The sequence below is a fragment of the Geotrypetes seraphini genome, chromosome 2 (assembly GCF_902459505.1).
Source record: "Geotrypetes seraphini chromosome 2, aGeoSer1.1, whole genome shotgun sequence".
Lineage (NCBI taxonomy): Eukaryota > Metazoa > Chordata > Amphibia > Gymnophiona > Dermophiidae > Geotrypetes > Geotrypetes seraphini.
The window spans coordinates 473,128,577-473,154,086 of NC_047085.1; the positions used below are offsets into that span (position 1 = coordinate 473,128,577).

Here is a 25,510-nt window from a genome sequence, read left to right on the forward strand (position 1 = left end):
AGGCTGCGCTGCTTTTGGGGAGGGGGGAAGAAATGCTACTGGGGATAGAGAGAGGGAAGGAGGGAGAAGGAAGAGCAGGGAAGGGAGAGGAGAAGAAAGAGAGATGCCTAGACCATGTGAGGGAGAGGAAGGAAAGGAGATACCAGACCATGGAGATGGAGGGAAGGTAAGGAGGCAGATGCCAGACTAGGGGCAAGGAAAGAGGGAGGGAGAGGAAGTAAGGAGTGTAAATGCTAGATAATGGAAGGGAATGGAGAGATAGAAGAGAAGGAGAGCAGAAAGATGCCAGGGTATGGGGGGAAGGAAGGGAAACTAAGGAGACAAATGCCAGACCAGAGGGAAAGGAAGAAGAGGAGATTCCAGAGCACTGAGGGGGAAGGAGAGATAGAAGAGCAGGAGAGGCAAGAGATGCCAGGTGTTGAGTGGAAAGGAAGGAAAGTAGAAAAGAGAGATGCCTTAGCATAGAGGAAGGGGTGGAGACTGAAAAACAGAGAGGAGGTAAAGCTGAAATGAATCATCTACAAAGGAGAGAAGGGGCAAAGGACAGACAGTTTAGTGAAGGGACATAGAAAGAGGGAAGATGCTATATGGAAGAGAGAGGGCGGACACTGGATGGTAAGGGCAGAGAGGGCAGCCAGCTTCTCTGGCCTGCTTCTCGTGTTAGCATTGGCTTTCCCTCTGACATTATTTCCTGGCCCTGCGACTCGGAAATGATTTCAGAGGGAGCCAGGCTGGTGTGAGCAGCAGGCCAGAGTAGTTGCTCATGCTGGCAAAGATTTTAAAGAGGTACAGGGGCAGGGAAGGGAGGACATGATTGTGGCACGCCCCCCCGTGCCACAATCATGTCCTCCCTTCCCTGCCCCTGTACCTCTTTAAAATCTTTGCCAGCATGAGCAACTACTCTGGCCTGCTGCTCACACCAGCCTGGCTCCCTCTGAAATCATTTCCGAGTCGCAGGGCCAGGAAATAATGTCAGAGGGAAAGCCAATGCTAACACGAGAAGCAGGCCAGAGAAGCTGGCTGCCCTCTCTGCCCTTACCATCCAGTGTCCGCCCTCTCTCTTCCATATAGCATCTTCCCTCTTTCTATGTCCCTTCACTGGAGGTGGAGAGGTTCTGGTGCCCCCACCAAGATAGCACCCAGGGCAGTGCACCCTGCCCTTCTTACTATGCCACCCATCAGAGTATGCCTGGAAGAAAGAAGAGGAAGGGATGGAATATATAGACTTCAATAAAGTAGAGAAAGATTCAATTTCCTCAGAATGATCTATTCCCTTGGGAAATTTGACCACATCACCAACGCCTTCCTAGACTCACACTGGCTTCCAATACAAACCCGCATCCAATTCAAACTATACTGTATGTTATTCAAAACCTTAAACGGAACGGCACCCACCCACCTAAACAACCGTCTAAACAGGAACCTCTCAACCAGACAGAGGAGAACCCAATCCCCTTTCTCCTTCCCCCCTTTTAAAGGAACTAAACGCAAAAAGATGTATGACAACTTACTTGCAACTCATGCAGCTAAATTGGACCCCTCCATCACCAACCTACTGACAGCATCAACTGACCTCAAGGCTTTCCGCAAAGTAATCAAGACCCTACTATTCAAGAAATTCACCCAAACGTCCTAATCCCTTCCTTTTCCCCTCAATCCCCCTCTTAGAACCCACTCATCAAAATTGCTTTAGTCCTTACTAGAGGTCTGCACGGGAACGGGGATCGCGGGGATCCCGCGGGTCCCGCGGGGATCCCGCGGGTTCCCCCCCTGGCCCACGGGACTCCCACGGGGACGCCCCCTGGCCCACGGGACTCCCACGGGGATGCCCCCCTGACCCACGGGACTCCCACGGGGACGCCCCCTTGCCCACGGGACTCCCACGGGGATGAAAACAACCTACCTAAATTCTGGCGATGCAAGTCTGGCGTCGCGTCGGGAAATAGCCATGTTGAGCAGTGAGCTCAGCACATACACAGATGAAAGCCTTGCTTGCTGATTGGTCCGGCGGCCCCGCCCCACCGTGCCGCCGGACCAATCAGCAAGCAAGGCTTTCATCTGTGTACGTGCTGAGCTCACTGCTCAGCATGGCTATTTCCCGACGCGGGCATTAGGCTGTTTTTTGTCATTTCGGGTGGGGGATGGCAGCGGCAGCAGCAGCCTGAAAAAGAAATCATCCTGGCCGGGTTCGGTGTCATGCTCCGGAGCTTCTACAGCCTTCCTATCTCCCTCTCCCTTCTACCTGCGGCTCTCTTCGGCAACTTAGCAGCAACGATCGACACAAGCTTCTGGCGTCGGGGCCTACCCTCTGCGAGTCCCGCTTGTTTCAACTTCCTTTTTCCACAAAGGTGGGACTCGTAGAGGGAAGGCCTCATTGTCGGCAGCTTGTCTTGATCACCGCTGCTGACGAGTTGCTTAAGAGAGCCGCGGAGCATGGGGGTGTTGCCAGGTGCAGGTAGAAGGGAGAGGGCCAGATGCAGGACTCGTGGGTGAGGGAGGAGAAGAGAGAGGGGAGAGAAACAAAAGGAAATATTTCATACTGGGCTGGGCCGGAGTGGAGAGAGGGTGGAAAGATTCTGGCTACAGGGTGCAGTAACAAAGGAAAAGGGGAAAGCTGAAAATGGAGATAGTGACACAAAGAAGAGAAAGGGTAAGCAGGACCTTCTGAATAAGGATAGAGATACAGAGGGGACATGAAGAGGAGGTGAAATAGAGACATAGAAGTAATGCTGAAAAAGTGTGTGTGTGGGGGGGGGGAGATAAAGACATTGAAAGGGCAAATGGTGAATATGGGGTAAAGACAAGGACAGAGACAAATGAAGATTCTGAAAAAGTGGTGAGATAGGGATATAGGTGAGATGGACACAAAGAAGGGTGATGCTGGAAAATAGGTGGAATGGTAATTCTGACAGACACAGAAGGGAAATGCTGGATCAAGGAGAGATGGGGCTCAGGCTGGATGGAATGAGGAGAAATGCCTTGTTGGCCCGGAACTTCCTCTCCTACGTCAGAATTGACGTCAGGGAGCGGAATGCTGGTCAGCGTGACGCTTCTGCAGGGAAAGCTTGGGACAGCGGTGGCTTGGGGACTATTCCCCGATGGCGGTGGCAGCAAACCGAGTGGCTTGGGGGAGGGCACGGAGAAAGAAAGAAAGGGGGCAGACAGAGAGACAGAAAGAAGGGGGAACAGGGAGACAGAAAGAAAAAGTTGGGGGAGAGAATGAGGTCTGGAGGAGAGGAAACATACAGGAGGCTGAAAGAAAGGAAGAAAGATTGGATGCACAGTCAGAAGAAGAAAGTGCAACCAGAGACTCATGAAATCACCAAACAGCAAAGGTAGGAAAAATGATTTTATTTTCAATTTAGTGATCAAAATGTGTCTGTTTTGAGAATTTATATCTGCTGTCTATATTTTGCACTATGGCTCCCTTTTACTAAACCGCAATATTGTTTTTTAGCGCAGGGAGCCTATGAGCATTGAGAGCAGCGCGAGGCATTCAGCGTAACTCCCTGTGCTAAAACCTACTATTGTGGTTTAGTAAAAAGGGAGGGGGTGTATTTGTCTATTTTTGTATTTTGTTACCGAGGTGACATTGCATAGAGTCATCTGCCTTGGGAAATGTATATGGCAGATATCTTTGTTTTGTGTTCAAAAGAAAAGGAAATGCATTTCTGGTTTTATTTCTACAGTGTTGAAGTACTTGTTGGCCCTTGCTGTGACTGGTGGGGATCCCCAAGCACCGCCAGCAGAGGACCTCCTCTAGAGATGGTCAGAACTCCCCTCCACCAAGCGCAGCAGTCGCTGGCAGCATCCATGAGCCACTGAGGTGCCAGCATCTGTGACTCAGGGACGCTACTGCTGCCTGCCAAGCTTGGCAAAAGGGACCCCAGGCCAACTGCAAAGGAAGTCCTCAGCTGACAGTTTGTGGGTTCTCATCAGCTGAGTATTTATATTTTATATTTACATTAGAGGTTCTGGTAGAAACCCATTTACAAAGTATGTATTCTTCCCAATTAATATTTCCAAATTAATAGTCTCTTTGCTTATTTGTAAATGGGTCTCTACCAGAGCCTTTAATTCAGTAGCATAATTAAATAAAATAACTATTTCTGAAGTTTATAGGGAAGGATGGTGACGGAGGGGATTCCTCGCGGGGACGGGTGGGGACGGAGGGGATTCCTCGCGGGGACGGGTGGGGACGGAGGGGATTCCTCGCGGGGACGGGTGGGGACGGAGGGATTCCTCACGGGGACGGGTGGGGACGGAGGGATTCCTCACGGGGACGGGTGGGGATGGGTGGGATTTTGGCGGGGACGGGTGGGGACGGGTGGGATTTCTGTCCCCGCGCAACTCTCTAGTCCTTACGCCTTAATTGTAATTTGTATTTCTCTTCCTGGAAATGTCCAGTTATCGTTCTGATGTAATCCGCTTAGAACTGAAAGGTACAGGCGGAATATAAGCCAGTAATGTAATGTAATTTCTGCAGCAAAAAAAAATCAGTGACAAGGGGCCATAAGACTGGACTGAAGGAAGAGAGAGATTCATGGGAAGATTTTGAGGAAACACCCTGATAACCTACTGGAAGAGATGGTAGAAAACAAGCTTGTAACAGTTAAGGCCTGCATGGGATTGAAGCGGAGGGCAGAGAGATAAACAGGGTTAAAAGGTTTATAAAAGAGATGTGAGATAGCCTGAATATTAAAAAAAAGCAAAGAGGGGGGATGACAAAATAAAGATCAGTATTCGTGTACAGCTGAGCATTGGAATATATCCTTAGAGCAGTGAAGATGGGACAATTGATGCCTGTTTTTCTTTTTTTAATTCTTTATTGATTTTCTAAACTTCAAAAGAGCAATACACAAATATATATCATATCATATAATAAGTTAATAAAAGCACATTCAATAAAACACAGAAACATAGGGCTCCTTTTATCAAGCTGCGGTAGGCGGTTAACGTGTGGAATACCGCGCGTTCAACCACCTGCCGCGCTAGTCGCTAACGCCTCCATTGACGAGGCGTTAGTTTTTTGGTATGCCGCGGAGGTTAGCACGTGATGAAATGTCCGACGCGCTAACCCCCGTAGCGCACCTTGATAAAAGGAGCCCTATTCAGATTAAAAATATCCTCCCACCCTCCTCCCACCCCAGATGGACATACTCAAAAGTCAAATTAGGACAGAAATACCCCTCCCCCCAACACACACACCCTTTCCTGGATGTGTACAAAAATAAACAAAAACTGATTCATAATCAAAGACCTACTATAGTGAAGCCTATTATATGATGTCAACGGCCCCCAAACCAGCTTAAATAAATTACTGTGCGCCAAACTATTGGCATTCATTTTTTCATATCAATAGCTGGAGCATGAATTTGCCCATCAGAAAGGATGCCTATTTTCTGACAATAATTGTGTTATTATCAGTGTTCCCTCTAAGCTGCGCTGGCGTGCGCTGGCGCACAAAATATTTACATCCAGCGCACAAGTTTCACGTCACAGCGCACGGCGGGCAGGGCGGCGAGAGGAGAATCGGGCGAGTTGGCTCATAACTTGCTGGCGCCCGATATTTGTAGCGCACAGCGAAAAAAATTTTGCTCACAACACCCGCCCGCTTAGAGGGAGCACTGGTTATTATGTAAATTTACATTTTGGAAGGTGCTCTGGTTAAAGGCACAGCATAATACTTTAAATGAACATTTTCTGAATTGCAGTCCAAGGGGGGAATTCATCAAGCAGCGTTAGGGCTTTAAGTTATGATAAATGGCCCTTATCTTGACTTAACTAGCCCTAATGATGAAAGGCCAAAAATAGCATGGCGATATTTAATTACTGCGAATCATTAAGTAATGAGCTACAAAACGTGCAAATGCATGTTTTGTATCTCATTACTATGCAAATTGCCTAACTCGACTTGCAGGGATATACTACAGGTATATTCCAAACTCCCCCCCATTCCCCTGGTGACTACCTGTATAATCCATGGTTGTCCAGTAGGTGTACAGATTGGGGGGGGCAGGAGCGAAGCCCAATTGCTTCTGAACTCTCTGACACTGCTAAGAAAATGGCTGGAGAGGCCAGGAGCAATGGTGCATCGTTGCTGGCAGCCCCCACGACCCCTCTGGATATCCACTGTGTTTTAGCGTAACATCCATCCTTAGGACTCCTGAGGAAGCAGTGTTATTCCCGTAGCCCAGGCGTCTTTCACTTTCTCTTCATGCGTTTTGACAGAGCGTTCCGGCTTGGTTTGTACGCCTCTTCAAAGTTCATCTTTCATTTTGTTACAAACCACACTGTGGGCTCCTTATACAAAGGTGCGTTAGGGCTTTAACCCGCGGAATAGCGCGCGCTGAATTGCCACGCGCACTAGACCTTGAGCTGGCGTTAGTTCTAGAAGCGTAGCATGGGTTTAGCGGGTGCTAAAATCCTGCATGCGCTAAAAACGCTAGCGCACCTTAGTAAAAAGAGCCCTGTGTCTTAGCGTAATATCATCCTTAGGACCCCTGAGGAAGATGCGTGAGTTGAAACATGGCCCATATTAGGTCCGTACTTTTTAAAATATGTGGATTCAATCGATTATACAGAGAACTATATTTGTTGTTTGATACAATAAATCTGGCATCACGAAAATCAACTCCACAGTACTCCGTTTTTGTTTCTTGCTTGCGTCATTCCACAGCGAATCAGTTGGCTGGTTTTGTTTGCTGACCCCTGCTTCATTATACCCATTAGGTGAAGAGACTGCTGTACTCTGAAGCAGTGGTCTCAAGCTTGTGGCCTGGGGGGCCACATGCGGCCCACCAGGTACTATTTTGAGGCCCTTGGTATGTTTGTCATAATCACAAAAATAAAATAAAACAGTTTCTTGATCATATGTCTCTTTAGCTATATTGTTATTAAGAGTTAGCCAAAAGGAAAAATTTATAAACTATAAAGAGTTTTACCTCATGCAAAATTGTAATTTTTTTTGATAAGACATTAACTATTTTTTTTCTGAGGTCCTCCAAGTACCTACTAATCCAAAATGTGGCCCTGCCTAATATAGGGCTTGATTGAGCAAGGGTGTTCTTCAGCTTTTTTTCTGGGAAGAAAACTCTATAAATCAGACTTGTAGCATTTTTTTAAAGATCTTTATTAACCACACCAATGAGTGTACTGTACAATGCACACAAACAAAACTCATAAAAAAAACCCTCAAGCGAAAAACAAACAAAACAGCAAAACAATCCTCATAGTATGGTTATTATAATAACATTTTACCCCTCCCCCCATGATGTGTAGACCCATACCCATCATAACCAGTGTTGTATCTTCACTGCCTTGACGTTCCAAACCGTGTTGTATTTTTAAATAGCAAGTTATCTTTCTGGTATCATGGCAATGTCTTATCCTTGATGTTTCAATGCTACTTTGTTATAGGCTCTGGAATGAATCTGCTACAAATTCGTGAAAAAATCTGGTCACAGAACTGCCTCCATGCTTGCGCACCTGGATTAGAGGAGAAGCTTGGCCCAGCAGTACCATCCAGCTCAGTACTGGTATGTGGTCAGTGTCTGGTGTGTAACTGCATTGAACAGAGGTTTCTCTTTATAATGCAAAATACAGATGGCATTTTTGTTTTTTATATTGCATCCTTTTTTAAGCTTATATTTTCCTTTCTAAATTATGTCTATCCTGGAACAGACATCAGTAACAGAACCAGATCTTATCATGCTGTTTGAAAGAGAAACTTTCCTCTTATATGCCAAATCGTGCTTTGGTTTAGGCTAGGGTAGTTTACGTCAAATTTGTGGTACTGGCATTAAAAGGAAGGTAGGTTAGAGATCGAAGGCTTTTAGAGATGTAGGTCCAGAATTGTGGAATAAACTCCCCTTGGATTTGAGGTTAGAAGCTAATCTCTAAGAGGGGCATAATCAAAAAATATGTCTAAGTCCGTTTTGGGCCTAGAACGTTAGTCGCCCAAAATTGGAAATGTAACAGTCCATTCTCGGAAAATACGTCCAAAATATATATTTTTTTGAGAATCATCTACTTCTACGTCCATCCGTTTGATTGCCCAGACCACTAAGTCGTTTATCTTTATACCCCATTCTTGTCCAAAAATTCATCCAAGTCCAAAATGCCTAGAACATTTGGATTTGGGAGTGGTCAGCAAAGTGATGGACTGGCTATCCAGACATGGCAACAGAGTAGTTCCCTTACAGGGAACTGCTGTGAACTACCCAAAAGGGTGCCACATAAACATCTCATCACAACTCCCTTGCAGGTCATTGTGAGACCTCTAAAACACCCCCAAAACCTACTAGATTCACCTGTCTACAACCCCAATAGCTCTTATGGCTGCAGGTGCCACCTATATGGCAGTTCAGTAGGGTTTGGGGTTTTTTTGGTGGGTGCACATGTTCCACCATGAATGCAGTGGTTAGAGTGGCTTATGGGTCTGGGTCCTCCTCTCTATGATTCAATAGCCCATCCCCCAGACTACTTAAGCCACCTCTATGCAGCTCTACTAGATTTTCCTATGCCAGGTGCTGATTTTCTGGAGGCAGGCATGTATGTTTTTATTCCAATTTTTATGTTGGTGGGGGCGGGAGTGTGTGTGGGTCTATGCTTTGTCCCTGCAGTGGTTATCTGGTCACTTTGGATCCATCCTGGGCACTTAGACCTGTTTTAAGATTGCCTAAGTCAGTGGTTCCCAACCCTGTCCTGGAGGAACACCAGGCCAATTGGGTTTTCAGGCTAGCCCTAATGAATATGCATGAAGCAAATTTGCATGCCTATCACTTCCATCATATGCAAATCTCTCTCATGCATATTCATTAGGGCTAGCCTGAAAACCCGATTGGCCTGGTGTTCCTCCAGGACAGGGTTGGGAATCACTGGCCTAAGTCACTATGTATAAGTTCTGTCTAGGCAGTCTTGTTAAACTTTTGGTTATACTTGCAATACGACTAAGTCTAGGTCAGTCCACATCCCGCCCTCACCACTCCCCCCAAAACACCCCTTTCAGCTCGGGACGTACAGCAGCAGTAAAAAGGCCTAAGCTGGTTTGATTATTGGTACTTGGACGATCTGTCTTTTTGATCGTCCAAGTACCTATTTAGGTGGGTTTTTAGATGTTTTTTTTTTTATTATGAGCCCCATGGTTTTTAGAAGAAAGTTAAAAAAAATTTTTTTTATTGCCAGGTAGACTGTAGTTTGATGGTGTAATAATTGGAAATACGTTGGTAGAAGTATTATTAATGTTTTTAATTTTTTCTTCTATTGTGTTTGTGATTTTGTAGACAATTTTGAATGTTGTTGATTCAGGAAAATGGTATATAAATGGAAGCTTTTAGCATCTGTTAGACCAGGGGTAGGCAATTCCGGTCCTCGAGAGCCGGAGCCAGGTCAGGTTTTCAGGATATCCACAATTAATATGTATGAGATAGATTCGCATGCACTGCCTCCTGGAGGTGCAAATCTACATGTCTCATGCATATTTATTGTGGATATCCTGAAAACCTGACCTGCCTGTGGCTCTCGAGGACCAGAATTGCCTACCCATAATGCACTATTCGTAAGCTCAGGAGAATACTACTGCTTTATGAGAAGGATTGAAAATAGACCAGTACTGAGATGTGGTAGTTCTAATGTTAACCGTGTGCTGTTTTCTCCATAGGGCTCTGTTGCCTTGTATTATGTTCAACGTTACGGCTTCTCAGCAGACTGTAAAGTCATTGCATTCACGGGAGACAATCCAGGTGAGAAACTAAAATTCACAGCACCCCGCAAGGAAGGCAGACTTTCACGTTCTATTACTGACTGTACATCTGCTGGAGTTTTGCTAATCCGCGGATTATCTCTGTCAGATGACATAATATTATATTTGGCATTACTGCTCTGTGTATGTTTTATTTTCTAGTAGTGTTATTGCAATGTTAATTCCCGCATTGTTTCCAGTAGCCCTGGTGGATCAGATGTCTATTAAGAAAGAAATGAGACTTTCAAGAAAGATATAGTGGCGCTAGAAAAGGTTCAAAGAGCGACCAAGACGATGAAGGGGATGGAACTCCTCTTGTATAAGGAAAGGCTGAAACGGTTAGGGCTCTTCAGCTTGGAAAAGAGACGGCTGAGGGGAGATAGGATTGAAGTCTACAAAATATTGAGTGGAGTAGAACGAGTACAAGTGGATCAGTTTTTCACTCCGTCAAAAATTACAAAGACTAAGGGACACTCGATAAAGTTACAGGGAAATACTTTTAAAACCAATAGGAGGAAATTTTTTTACTTAGAGTACTGAGTGGTAGATTTTTATTTAGTCACCTGACTCCACAGTTAGACAACTAGATGGTTTTGAAAACCCATCCCACGGTGTTTATAAAGAATTATGCATGCGTTATGTTCCTTCCCAATTAAAAAAAAACCGGTGTGGTAGCAACAAGTAGTGGGAAATATACTTTTTTTGAGTTAATAGCTTCAGTGTGCTTAATGTTCTCATAATACAAACATGTCAGAGTACTGGGATGATGCCCTTTCCGCCTCGCAGAAAGCTAAGCTGTGCTGGAGGCTCCGCCAAGGCACAACACGGCCATTGTTGCTGACCTGGTTTGACATGTTTAGATTGCATTTCCTTGATTTAAAGCTGCTAGGCAGAAAAATACGCACTCCATCTCCCTAATACTGTTAGGTTCATAGGCCTGTGTTAGGGGGAAGGTGAAATGTTTGTGGTAGTCCTGTCACAATGTGAAGCCGGTGTGCTTCGGCTGTGTTTACTATTGTAGAGAGGCAGTTAAACTTTGCCCATTTCTTACCTTCTGAACACTGTTGGCTCAGTGTGGCTCTGAGTAGGTAGTGTAGAAATTAATCCTCCCTTTTCTGAAGCCGCCTTAGTGTTTTTTTATTGCCAGTCAAGGTGGTAAAATTTCTGACGCTCATAGGAATTCTATGAGTGTTGGCGCTTTTACCGCTATGGCTGGCGATAAAAAAACGCTAACATGGCTTCATAAAAGGGAGGATGAATTTCTACACTATCTACTTCATAAAATGTGGAGGGGTGGGGAGTGTGGTGTGCCCGATGGAGGAGGGCTGCAGTCCGGCCATCGGACCAACGGTCGGCTCGGGGGCCCGTTCCAGCGGGGCACCCGACACTGTCTTCGCTCCTCCCCCATTCCAGCAGGGGAGAGCTGACGGAGGAGGGCTGCAGTCCGGCCATTGGTCGAACGGTTGGCTCGGGGGCCCGTTCAAGCTGGACTTCAGTTTTGACTGTTTTGATTTTATTTTCACTTCTTTTTAGTTTATGATATATTTTTTAATCTCACTTATTGTTTTACCACTTATTTTGTTTTATTTTATCATTCAAATTTCATTTAAATTTCTATTGCTTCAACGGTTCTCCCTCTGCATCTATTCTTATCTCCCCTCTTTTTTCAACTTTTCAAAGTCCTTTAGATCATTGTAATCTTATTAGAATGTTTATTTTCTTATTTTTCTCATCTATTTTCTATTTTATTTCTTCATTACTCTACTGATTGTCATTTTTCCAGGTACTTTAGTTAGATTGTGAGCCTTTGGGACAGTAAGGGAATTTCTAAGTACCTATTTTACTTATAATTTTAATGCACCCTATTGTCTATTTTTCTGTAAACCGCTTAGAATCCTAACGGAGTTTAGCGGTATATAAGAAATCAATTACATTACATTACATTACATAAGAGGCTTGCTAGAGAAGCAGAAGGAAGAGAGAATTTGTAGATAGTTGACAGACATGATATTTTGAGAAAGGTGTTTTAATAAGGGGAACCTGTTTACAAATGAGTAGCATATGATATCTAGTGACCATTGGAAATGGAAGACATCAAACGATCATTTTTCATTGTTCTTTTTTTCTGAAAATCTTATTTATCCTTTACGGTAATGCTTATGAGAAATGACGGTTTTTAACTGAGTGTCAAGGCACCTAAAAAAATCAGCACTGGAATCATGCCTCCATAGGTGCTTTAGATCATGGCTAACACTGGAAGTGGCCTTTGTAGGTGCAATTCACAACAAAGATAGGCATCGGAAATGTAGACCTGGAAATACCTGGCCTACATTTCAGGCGCCTATCTTTCCCGGAGGCGTGATTCTCTATTTGGCAGTCACATCATTGACATGCAGTCAACGGCCGCATAGAGAATCCAGGCCAAAATGTCTGCAAATAATTGCAAAGTCCACAAATACTTTTTGCACCAGCTCTGAAAAGGAAAGTTATATACATACTCTTCCTTTCAAAATGTCTCTGAGGAAAAAACTATCCATAGAGATTTCGACCTGCTTTTTCTCTTCCAAAAACAGCAAGGAGATTTATGAAAATACAAACCTGCATACATTGTGGCATCTCCTATCCTATCCTCGCCGCGGGAATGCTACCACTCAATAAGCACTCACATTATTGTTCATGCTGTTTCTGGTATGATTGTTCCCCTGTATGCTAAACTGTCAAGGGAGAATATTCTAGGCCTTTTTAACCATTAAGGAGGTAATGATATAACAGGGCACCTAAGTCTGTTCTAGGGGCAATTTCTCCAAGTGGGTTAGTTTTGCACATGCCATGACAGGCATGAACCTCACTCCTAAGCCAGGGCATGTGGAATATGGTTTCATCTTTCAAATTTACTGCTAAAGCTCACCATAGTGTTTGCATTGTTCCTGTGGCACCCAAAATAATGGGAAATATTTCTGGATTTCTGTTCTCTGATTTCTTGGTTTCAGGCTGCATTTCTTGAGGATCTTCCCTCTTCCCTCTTTCCATGTGATTCACTGAGTAATCACTTGGGACTGACACTTCTATTCCGTTCCAGTGTTTTTCTCTTTTGCCACTATATCAGGTTTTCTTACATCCAGCTTTTTATGTTAGGATGGGAATGTCCCTAGGGTGTGAGGGTAGGGGCATAGGTGTAGGGTACACGTAGGTGTAGAGTTACTGTACGTCCAGGAAAACCCAGACATGTCCACTTTTTAGAGGACTGTCCAGGTTCCCGGAGGGATTTTCAAAACTCTGCATTTTGTCCGGGTTTTGGAAATTCTGAGCTCGGAGGCCGCATTTGGAAGCCTTTGCGCATGCGTGGCTATCACCGTGATGATGTCATATGCACGTGATGCCATTGCATCCGATGTCTGCACATGCATGAAAGCTTCTAAATGTGGCCTTTGAGCTTGGGGAGGTTCATGGAGGCGGGGCTGGGGGAGGAACAGGGCGGAGCCAGAGGCAGAATGGGGCGGGACTGGGGGGGGCAGAACGGGGCAGGGCCAGTTGTCCTCTTTTTTTCAAAGAGGAAATCTGGCAACCCTATACATAGGTGTATATATTGTGTCTATTTTAAGATAGGCTCCTGGCTGCCCTTTATGAAACAGCACTGAGATAAAAGGGCTTGTGAAAATTCCAGGCTGTGGGTAGGGAGGAGCAAATTATAAAGTTACAGTTATTCAGGGATCTCAAAGTCCCTCCTTGAGGGCCGAAATCCAGTCGGGTTTTCAGGATTTCCCCAATGAATATGCATTGAAAGCAGTGTATACACATAGATCTTTTGCATATTCATTGGGGAAATCCTGAAAATCTGACTGGATTGCGGCCCTCGAGGAGGGACTTTGAGACCCCTGAGTTAGATTGTAAGCTCTCTTGAGCAGGGACTGTCTCTTGTGTATTTTGTACAGTAGTTCATGCGTCTGGTAATGCTATAGAATTGATAAGTAGTAGTAGTAGTTTTATTGCAGGTAAAACAGTGGTTTTTGTGCAGAAAAGGGCACATACAAACTTGTCAAGGGTATGTATATATGATGACACAGGAGAACCCACTCACTATTCACACACCGCCAACCAAAAATGTCAAATGAAGAAAACTATATGACAACCTAATGGCCACCAGAGCAGCAAAACTAGACAGACAACTCACCAGTCTGCTGTCTTCGACCACAGATTACAAAACTTTCAAAAAAGAAACAAAAACCCTACTCTTCAAAATATACATAAAATCTATTTAACACGACCAGATCCGTCCCAAGCTTCACCTACTATACTATCTACTCCTTATCAAATCTAAAATGTTCAAATTACCCATTATGTATTACCTAATTTCATGACAATTCTTATGAAATCCGCCTTGAACCGCAAGGCAATGGCGGAATAGAAATCACTAACGTAATGTAATGTTGATTGATAGCGAGTACTTTAATATTGGGCGGGGAAATTTTATAAAGGATTTTTCATACATATATGCTGGTCTGTGCACGTAAAAAGCCTCTCATAAGATTATTTCCCATGACAAGTAGGCACACATATTTGTACTGTATATGATCTGGATGTAGAGAGAGGAGTTTGAGTGGAGCTCATACATGCACATAGGCTCAGGAGCTGGCGTCTTTATAAAAAAAGTCTTAAAATTGGTACCCACCTGGTCACCTGACTTAGGCAACTTGTTCCTTTCTCCATGCATAAGCGTTCATAGTCACAGCTTGGTCAGGAGAGCCACAAACCACAAACATGCCCTGTTTGACATGCCTCCACACACTCCTTGTATCGGTTGCTTAAGTTGCCCGGTTTTTTTTTTCTATACTGTCATCAAAATGTCCCACAGATGTAAAACAGTATCAATCATGCATTTACAGAATTTATAATCAAAAACTTTCATATAAATTTTAGCAAAGTCTTCAGAAAGTGCCTCTAACCAGCAAAGTGTTTCTACGGCTGAGTCACTCCATCGACACATTCATCTTCATCAGACCTACTTTGTGCTCTGTGTTTTGTGCTCATCTTGTGAAATTTTTGCTTCAAAGTAAATATAAACTTAATAATAATAATAAAAAAAGAAAGATGAATGAATAAATAATAAATAAAGATGAATGAATAAATAAATAATTGTGTTACTTAGCTTTGTTTTGCATCAAATCTGCATGAATTCTATGTTGGTTCTCCATGAGTGTCGGAAAGGGACCTGTCAATTCGACATGTTTCGCCCTATGGCTTTCTCAAGAAAAAGTCCCCAAGTAGATAATACTTTTGTCTTGTATAAGAAGAATATTTCATTTTTTATTTTCATTTTAGTAAATAATTACCCCTTCAGTCTTATTCCACAGCATCCCAACTCACTATGGTCGAAAAAGATGGCCTCCTACTCAATGCATATGTCATTCATGACATTAGCAAAACCAGGGAAATCAAATCAACATAACCCATTCTATTTCCTAGTTTAATCCCATAGGTGTTACCGTATTAAGAGTAAATATCCATTGTTGTTTACTGAAATTAAGCGTCCTCTCATAATGTCCACCCTCCCAACCTTCTTTGATCTGGTCAATGATCCGCCATTGGATATATTTCACCGTGTGAGATAAGTCCAGCCAATGCTGTACTAGCGGTGCTTGCATGATTCCATTGATAATTCTGAATTTATGCTCATTGAGTCTAATGTGTACTGGTGTGCAGTTCCTCCCCACATAGATGAGGTCACAAGGGCATGTAATAACATCCACTACATTATGAGATTTACATGTAGTGTTTGTATATGATTCAATAGTGATGGCTCGATTTGGGCGTGTCCATACACCTCAATAGTTTGTCCACCCCATTGACATAAGAACATAAGAAATGCCTTCACCGGATCAGACCGAGGTCCATCAAGTCCGGCGATCCGCACACGCGGAGGCCCATTTAGGTACTCCTTTTTGGAGACCTGAAATTACCGTATCCCTCAATATGATTTGCAAGAAGATGTGCATCCAACTTGCGCTTGAAACCCAGAACAGTAGTCTCCGCTACAACATCCTCTGGAAGAGAATTCCAAGCGCCCTCCACTCGTTGTGTGAAACAAAACTTCCTGACATTTATCCTGAACCTGCTGCCACTTAAGTTTCAGGCTGTGACCTCTTGTCCGTGTCACATCTGAAAGTGTTAGTAATGCTGCTTCTTGGTCTATTTTATCAAATTCTTTTAATATTTTAAAAGTCTCAATCAAATTCCCTCTCAGTCTTCTCTTCTCGAGTGTAAACAGTCCCAGTTTTCTGAGGCATTCTTCATAGCTCAAATTCTCCATTCCTATGACTAGTTTCGTGGCTCGCCTCTGCACTCTCTCCATCAGAGTTATGTCCTTCTTGAGGTAAGGAGACCAGTGTTGGACACAGTATTCTAAGTGCGGTCTGACCATTGCTCTATAAAGTGGCATTATGACATCCTCCGATCTACTCGTGATCCCCTTCTTAATCATACCTAACATCCTGTTTGCTTTCTTCGCCGCCGCTGCACATTGCGCCGATGGCTTTAGGGTTCTGTCAATCAGTACCCCCAAATCCCTTTCTTGTTCGCATTTTGCTAATGTCACCCCCAACATTCTATACTTGTGTTCTTTGTTCTTCTTTCCTAGATGCATCACTTTGCATTTATTTATGTTAAAATTCATCTGCCACTTTGTTGCCCACGCTTCCAGCTGTCTCACATCCTTCTGGAGCTCATCGCAGTCCCTTTGAGAGCCAACCACCCAACATAGCTTTGTATCATCGGCGAACTTTATTATATTGCATGTTGTTTCCTCCTCCAGATCGTTTATTAAAATATTGAACAAAATAGGCCCCAAAACCGAGCCCTGGGGCACTCTGCTAGTCACTTCCTCCCAGTCCGAGAATTTCCCATTTATGCTAACCCTCTGCATTCTGTTCTCCAGCCATTTACCGATCCATCTGTGTACTTCTCCTCCTATTCCATGTTTTAGTAGTTTCTTCATAAGCCTTGCCGCATTTATTGTGATTTTTGTTTATTTCCTCTCTCTCACTTCCATCGTATCTATATTTGGACAATTTTCACCCAGATTTTGCTCCCTACTATATAAGCAATAGTGGGAAACTCATCAAAGATTTGTGCAGTCATTTGTAGTATGTGCCAATGTTTTTCATACTATTTATCAATATATGCCTGGACTGCCCTCCCAGTGGAAGTGGTTGAGAGGTAAACGATGGTGGAATTCAAAAAAGCGTGGGATAAACATAGAGGATCTCAAATTAGAAAATGAAGGATGTAAATTAAAGAACTAAGGTTGGTACTGGACAGACTTGCTCGGTCTGTGTCCTATATGTGGTGATTTGATGTAGGATTGGGCTGGGGAAACTCCAGTAACTTGGAACATGAGGATGTTACTGGCCAGACTTATGGTAGATATCCTGCACGCAGGATGGTTGGATAGGCTGGAGTGAGCTTGGATGGCAACTTCAGCATTTGGAACCTAGGAAAATACCAAGTGGACTTTACAGTCTATGACCCAAAAATATCAAAAAAGAGACAAGTTAATTTTATCATATATTTTTAATGGATATAACTAATGGGCAGACTGGATGGACCGTTCAGGTCTTTATCTGCTGTCATTTACTATGTTACAGGGGCAGAGTTTAGAGGGAGCACATAATATACAGTAAATATAAATCTGCTGGTTGTTCCTCATCCCCCCCCAATCCCTTTCCTCTTCCATTTTAAGGCTTCTCTATTTAAGCAGGTCTTTGAGTGAGGGGGTGAATTGAGTGTTTGTGGGAGGTGATAGAAGGTAGGGATGATGCAGTTGTTTTATTGCTGGTTGTTTTAAGAAACAGATGTTTGTGTTGTATTTGTTTTCCTGTTCCTCATTTTGAATGGGAGAGGAAGCGGGTTACAAGTTTTAAAAATAATAAAATAGATGTGACTTCAAGTTTCAAGTTTATTTAAAATTTCTTATACCGCCCAATCAACCTTCTAGGCGGTGTATAAAATCATAAAAACATACTTTAGCTAAAATACAAATTTAAGCTGACAAAGCATCACCAAACAATAACAATAACTTGCGAAGACTTTTTTTAAAAACAAAGATAAACAGGAACAAAAGGTAAAAAGACAAGAACTACAATAGTCGGAGGTAAAAGAGAACAATTAGGGGAAAAACAATAGGAGGGGCTGCTATACATAATGTTGAACTCAATTGCCCTTAAAAGGACAGTTAGGTCTCGAAGGCATCAAGAAAGAGAAATGTCTTTAGCTTCGTCTTAAAATTATTAAGAATTGATTCTTCACGTAAGTAATTTGAGATACTATTCAAAAGAGAAGGGGGCGGTTACAGAGAAGATAGTAGACCTCGTATTTATATACTTCAGTGACAGAATAGAAAAAAAGTTATTGGCTGTCAATCTTAGAGTCTTAGAAGGATTATAAGGGGTAAGAAGGTTATAAATAAATTCGGGTTGATTGTTTTGTCTGGTCTTAAATGTTAACAGAAGAATTTTGTAAGCGATTCTGTGTTCCAGTGGCAACCAGTGGGCTTCTTGCAAGAGGGGGGTGGGGGAACATGGTCGGATTTCTTTGCCTTGAATATAATAAGTAAGCAACTGAACTCAAAGGCATATTAAGGGGGGGTTGTCCATCCTGGGTGCTGTCTTGGTGGGGGTGCTGGTACTCGTCCTTCTCTCCGTCCCTGCGCGCGCCCCTTCCCTCATACCTATTAAATTTTTCCGGCGCAAGCAGTATCACGAACTTGCTGCCTGCGTCTGTGTCGGCTCTCTCTGACATCACTTCCGGGACCCGAGCCTAGGAAGGGAAGTCGGAGGGCGAGCCGACACGATGGCAGCCAGCAAGTTTGTAACGCTGCTCACACTGGGAAAATTAAAGAGGTACGGGGGAGGGGAAGGGGGGCGCACGCATGGCAGGGGGGGGTGTCAGAAAGGAGCAGGGGAGGGGTGCCATCACCCCGGGTACACGTAACCCTCCCCATGCCACTGACTGAGCTACACCTATGGTCCTTTAACAAACTCTTTTCATGATAGCACTACAGCAGCCAGCATGTGAGCCTTTATTACCACTATTCCTTAAAGATGTGGGGAGTCGCAGAACTCTCCTCCACATATTACTTCCTGACATGGCCAAATTTCAGTCTACTCTATGGCGGCAGATACTCTATGGCGGCAGATACTGTATGGCAGCAGATGCACATGTTTCCAAGTTTATTTAATCGTTAATATACCGTTTATCAAAACATACCTGTGAAAATCTCCAAAAGGATCTGACGACACTGGAAGAGTGGGCCAAAAAGTGGCAAATGAGCTTCAACATAGGGAAGTGTAAGGTCATGCATGTAGGGAAAAAGAACCCGATGTTCATCTACAAAATGGGATCACTGCTAGGGGTAAGTAACCTTGAAAGAGACCTGGGAGTAATGGTGGACACAACACTAAAGGCATCGGCACATTGCGCCACAGCCTCAAGGAAAGCAAACAAAATGCTTGGCATCATTAAGAAGGGCATCACGGTCAGGATGAAGGAAGTCATCCTGCCACTTTATCGCGCAATGGTGCGCCTGCATCTGGAGTACTGCGTCCAGTACTGGTCGCCGTACCTCAAGAAAGACATGGCAGTACTCGAGGGTATGGAATAGGGTATGGATAAAGGGTATGGAAAACCTCTCATATACTGACAGGATAAAAAAGCTGGGGCTATTCTCCCTAGAGAAGCGGAGACTTAGAGGAGACATGATAGAAACCTTCAAGATCCTGAAGGGCATAGAAAAAGTGGACAGGGACAGATTTTTCAAATTATGGGGAACCACAAGTACAACGGGGCACTCGGAGAAATTGAAAGGGGACAGGTTTAAAACAAACGCTAGGAAGTACTTTTTCACCCAGAGGGTGGTGGATACATGGAATGCGCTTCCAGAGGCTGTGATAGGCGGGAACACGTTACAGGGCTTCAAAGAAGGTTTGGATAGGTTCCTAGAGGACAAAGGAATTGAGGGGTACAGATAAGGGTTGAGGTTAGGTTATAGGGATAGGAGTAGAGATAGGTTATAGAAATAGTCAAGGACCACTGCTCAGGCAATGGGCCTGATGGGCCGCCGCGGGAGCGGACCGCTGGGCGCGATGGACCTCTGGTCTGACTCGGCGGGGGCAACTTCTTATGTTCTTATACCTAAATGGTTTACAATTATCAAATATTATTAAACTAAAAGTAGAGGGGGAGTGACAAAACATTTTGACTTACTGGTACCAAAGGGAATAAATGGGAAATGGTGAGAAATTAAATACAATGAGAAAAGAGAGGGATGGGCTTAACACACTAAGGTAGGGGGGGGGTCACTTCAGAAGAAGCGTTTCAATCCGGTATTACTGACTGCATAGAAGCTTTTTTGGCTCTTATTGAAATGAAAAAAAGTCAGAATGTAATGTAATGTAATGTAATTTATTTCTTATATACCGCTACATCTGTTAGGTTCTAAGCGGTTTGTAGAAAATATACATTAAGATTATAAATGAGAAATAAGAAGGTACTTAAAAAATTCCCTTACTGTCCCGAAGGCTCACAATCTAACTAAAGTACCTGGAAATTAATAAAGAAGAGAAAATAAAGATGGTTGAAAAAAGAAAAATTCTATGTGAATTTATAGGATGGAAATTAAACTGACAGTGAAGAACTGTATGAAAAATACATATGGAATGCAGTTAGAGAGGGTAGGTTACAATCTATTGATGGTATTTGTTTAATTGGAAGGTGTTAAGGTGGGTAATTTGGGGGAAGGTTATCTGAAGGTAGGTGAATCTTCTGGAGGTAAAAGAGGAGGGGTTAAGATATTTGGATGAATTTTTTGAAAAGCAGGGTTTTGATTTCTTTTCTGAATGTTTTGAAGTTATCTGATATTGTCATAAGATTGGAGATGGAATGGTTGATTTTTGCTGCTTGTGTTGCCAGAAGGTTGTCAAACATTTTCTTGCATTGTGTGCCTTTGAGTGGGGGGAAGGCGAAAGGGTTCGAGGTTCTTCTGTGTCTTGAGGTGGAGATTTGGTTTAAGCGGTTGTTTAGATAGGAGGGGGAAGAGCCGTGTAATGCTTTGAATATCAGGCAGTGGAATTTGAATTGGATTTGTGTAGGCATCTTTAAAAAGGAAGGTTTTTAGTTTAGATTTGAACTTTTCAAGAGATGCTTCAAGTCTAAGGTCAGACGGAAGGGCGTTCCACAGAGTGTGGGGCAGTGACTGAGAAGATAGTTTTGCGGTTTGTGTCAAGAAATAATTCATGTATACACGGGACTGAAAGCAGATTTTGAGTAATGGAACGCAGATTCCAGGTAGAAGCATATGGAATAAGAAGTTTATCAATGAATGCTGGTGAATTGGACTGCTTGGTTTTAAATGTTAGTAGAAGTGTTTTATAGGTGATGCGGTGAAGAACAGGTAGCCATTGTGCTTTGAACAAGAGGGGGGTGACATGGTCAAATTTTTTTTGCTTTGTAGATGAGTATGACTGCAGTGTTTTGTAATAGTTGAAGCTAGAACACAAGCAGATGTGTGTGTATAGGTTTAGATCTACAGTCATGTGAAAAAATTAGAACACCCCATGAAATATTCAGCTCTTTCTTAGGAAATGTTCACACATCGATTTCAAATCTTTTTTTTTTTTTTTTTTTAATCTATCTCTGGAAAAGAAAGTGATGTCTATCTCATGCATCTTCATTGTGGATATTCTGAAAACCTGACTTGCTAGGTGTGTCCCAAGGGCTCAGTTGAGAACCCTTGCTTTATACAGTGATCATCGTGAAATCCTGTGGCTAGTTGTGGCCCTCTCGTTTTATTTCACTCGTGTTGAATCTGCAGTTGTAATGGCACAACTGCCACCTAGTGGTCAATGCTATGAAGTTTCATCTTGCTGAAAGTGAGCAGGAACTGGAAAGGTGTTGAATATCCGTATCTATTTTTAGTTGGAGCTCGGCCCTATGAATTTTTTTTTCTTACCAAACATGTGTGGAAAACAGATGCTGACAAGGTTCCAAAGTGACCAACCTTTTACATTTGAAGTCGGCCAGGGGTTTAATTATTTGAAATGAAACGAAAAGTGTCAAGAAAAGTGTGGAATGACTTGTAAGTTTCATGGCTCCACATCATTCTCTTCTTGGTTGGGCTGAGAACTTTTCTGTGGCCCCCCTCGTACATCCAACTCCAGACTACCTCCCATACTTCAGGAAGCAGGTGCAAGCCTAGCTCGTCTCCCAAACCTTATAAATAGAGTGACTGACTATACACTCATTCTGCACCAGGACTAGCTTACTACATACACTGTAACTAAATCAGTTCCTTATATCTTGTTTAGCTGTATAAACAACTTGCCTTGAGATTAGCCTCCCATCTTATCCCCATCTAATATCTGCACTTAGACCCTCAGCTATATGATCAACTGTACTGTAGAAAATCAATAGTATCATATTTGTTATTTGAATGTTCTGATGTGTGCATATCAGGTGTTTATTGAGTACAAGGGCTGATTGAAAAGTGATGAGACTGCCTCTGTTTTTCTTTCCAAGAAGTAGACATGGCAATTCTGTGCTGGTTCTTATGAAGCTCATACACTTGACGTTTCTGAACCTGCAGTTGGAATGCCACGGATTTCATTGTTAGGTTACAGCAAGAGGAAAAACGTCATACGTTTCATCATGGCAGATGAGGAAGACGTCGGTGAGAGTGCGCCACAGGTGTGTGATTGAATTTTGTCTTACACTTGGAAAGAGCGGTAATTTAACTCTTGAAATGTTAATGGCAAGGGTACGGTGGTGAAACAATTAGCCATGCTGCGCAGTCTCGCAGACGCGTCTTCCTCATCTGTCAAGTTGAAACGTACGAAGTTCATACTCGCACTGTGACCCAACAATGAAGACTACGGCAGTTCAGCTGCAGGTTCAGAAATGTCGATCGATGAGCTTCATAAGAACCAGTACAACGTCGCCGCGTCTGCTTCATGGAAAGAAAAACGGAAGCAGTCTCATTACTTTTCAATTAGCCCTCGTATTATCTCTCTTATCAGAATTTCACTGCTGTTATAAGTATATCTTTGAAACTGTTTCATGGAGTCCTAGTATTAAGTTTCAATTTGCTGATTTTGAGTTTACATCATTCATTTTATTTTATGTTTACACTAGCTGATCACCCGGTGTTGCCCAGATATAAATTTCCTTGAGGAACATTCACTTGAGGATTAACATCACACAAATTTCCAGTTTTCACTTTCTGTTTAGGATTCACCACACCACAGCTGCACTTCATTATATACTGTTAAATGACTGTGTGACATCATTCCTGAAGCTGGCACTTCTCCTCCTCTCTGCTCCCCCCCTCCATGTGCGCGCCCCCTTCCCTTCCCCCATACCTCTAGTTGAAGTTGTTCACAGCATTGCCCAGATATAAATTCCCTTGGGTTTTGGTTTACATTCACTTGAGAAACTTTCACTTGAAGATTAACATCAAACAAATTTTAAGTTTTTCAGTTTCTGTTTAGGCTTCACCACACCACACCACAGCTTCACTTCCTTATATACTGTTGACTGTGACATCATTCTGACTGTGTGATATCATTCCCCAAGCTTCACACCATTGGTCCATCTATATATTTAAATTCTGATGTACCTGTGTGTGTGACCCCCCTTCCCACCCCAAAGTATTTTTCCCTAGATAGCAAGTGATATGCATACCAAGTTTGGTTGAAATCTGTCCATGTGTTTCAGAGTTATGCTGGAACATACATAAATCCGATTTTATATATCTACTATAATAAAACCCTAGCCACACATGCGCACTCTTACCTGCGTGTTCCGTGATCTCTGATCTGTGATCAGTAGGTCCATGGCTGGCAAGAGTGCGTATGCGAGCTTACAATGGCCCCGTATTCACGGTCTGGCTTGCTCCCTTACTAAAGTTTTTCGCAGTGGCGGCTCCTCTTGCATCCGGCCCTGTGTCCAAAGCTTCTCTCAAGAGCCGCACCAGCGTCGGAAACCTCTTTGACATCACAATGTCAGAGACAAGCCTTCCGACGTTGGTGTGCCTCTTGAGAGAAGCTGCCGGTGCGGCTTTAAACAGAAAAATAAAATTTTCATGGGAGTCAGCCTTCGGAGAAGCTTTGGACACAGGGCCGGATGCAAGAGGAGCTGCCACTATTATTATGCTGTTAACAAAATTGTAAGCTATATGTTGAATTGTACTTGCTGTACACTGCCTTGGGTGAATCTCTTCAAAAAGGCAGTTAATGAATTCCAATAAATAAATAAATAAATACATAAAACAAACAAACTAATAATAATAATAATTTATTGTTCATATACCGCCAAAGCCAAAGTAGTTCGAGGCGGTTTACAATAAAGAAGAGCTGGACATTCAGCGAAAAAACAATGAAGTCTTTGAGTACATGAATATTGGTACAGAGTAAGGTTATATTGTAGGGGCGGGTTTACAATAAGAAGGGCTGGTCATACAGCGTGAGGATAAGCAGTGAAGACTTTAGGAATTCTTGGTTCAACAGGTTGTTTTTTTAAGTTCAATATTTTTATTAGTTTTATATGAACAGTAAATAAAAATACATATATTCGAAAAAGCTCATGCAGTAAAACATAATTGCATTGCAAAGTTTAGTACAACAGGTTGGTTTTAACTAGTTTTCTGAAGTTGAGGTAGGATGAGGAGTTCTTGATGCTGCTGCTTAGCCAGTCGTTCTGTTGACTTGCTTGGAAGGCAAGCGTTCTGTCAAGGAATCTTTTGTATCTACATCATTAACCACCCTTTTATAAAACCGTAGCGTGGTTTTTAGCGCCGGCTGTGGCGGTAACAGCGCCAATGCTCATAGAATTCCTATGAGTGTCAGAGCTGCCGCGGCCAGTGCTAAAAACCGTGCTATGGTTTTGTAAAGGGAGGAGGGTAAAACATTTTATTTTTTTTATCAATAAATGTTTATTAAAAGATTTTGGGTATAAAATTATACACACCAGAAATTGCATAGCAGAGACAACAGAGTTGCAAACAAGCATACAAAACCACAACAAGAGATCTATAAGTCTCATAATGCTCCCCCCCCAATACAATCATCAAAAAGGGCTCCCAACCATACCAACAATCCCCCAATATAAAGCAGTAACCCAAACTCCACTATGTCCCCCCCACCACCCAGCCCTACCTCTAGCAAAGAGGGACTCCCTGTTGGTTCTTCAGGAGAGTCCCCCCATCCACAATCCCCCCCCCCCAGAAAGAAGCTTAAAACAAAGATTCGATTCTTTCAAGGATTCGTGTCCAAGTCCGTGTGTAAGTATAATAGTAACCATGACGCTTTGCAATAGACAGTTCCATGTGATAAATAAATTTAAGCTTTAAAGTCCAATCTAATTGAGTAGGTGCCAATTCCTGCTTCCAATGAGCAGCAATCAAGCACTTGGCTGCCGCCAAACCCCAGCGTCTAAGTTTGGTTTGCCAGGCATATAAACACACATTATAAAGGCCCAACAAACATCCCTGTGGAGAAAATGGCAATAAAATTTGTAACAGTTGTGATAAACATCCCACGACCTTCCTCCAGTAAGGCTGTAGGATAGGGCAATCCCACCAAATATGCAAAAAAGTCCCCGAAGCCAACCCACATCTCCAACACAATACCGAAGCACCAGGGAACATTCGATGTAGTCGCTCCGGCGTGTAGTACCACCGAACGACCACTTTATAAGCATTTTCCTTAATAAGTGCACAAGAGG

At 43.1% G+C, this 25,510-nt stretch overlaps 1 protein-coding gene across 6 annotated transcripts in view; it reads left to right on the top strand.

Annotated features, from left to right (window-relative positions):
- XYLB (xylulokinase) overlaps nt 1–25,510 on the top strand; it is a 162,742-nt gene that overhangs the window by 71,081 nt on the left and 66,151 nt on the right. For all 6 annotated transcript variants that reach the window (XM_033931698.1, XM_033931697.1, XM_033931696.1 and 3 more), the window contains 2 exons: nt 7,420–7,538; nt 9,662–9,743. In XM_033931698.1, the coding sequence (XP_033787589.1) occupies nt 7,420–7,538; nt 9,662–9,743 (201 nt within the window). The remainder of the gene's footprint in view (nt 1–7,419; nt 7,539–9,661; nt 9,744–25,510) is intronic.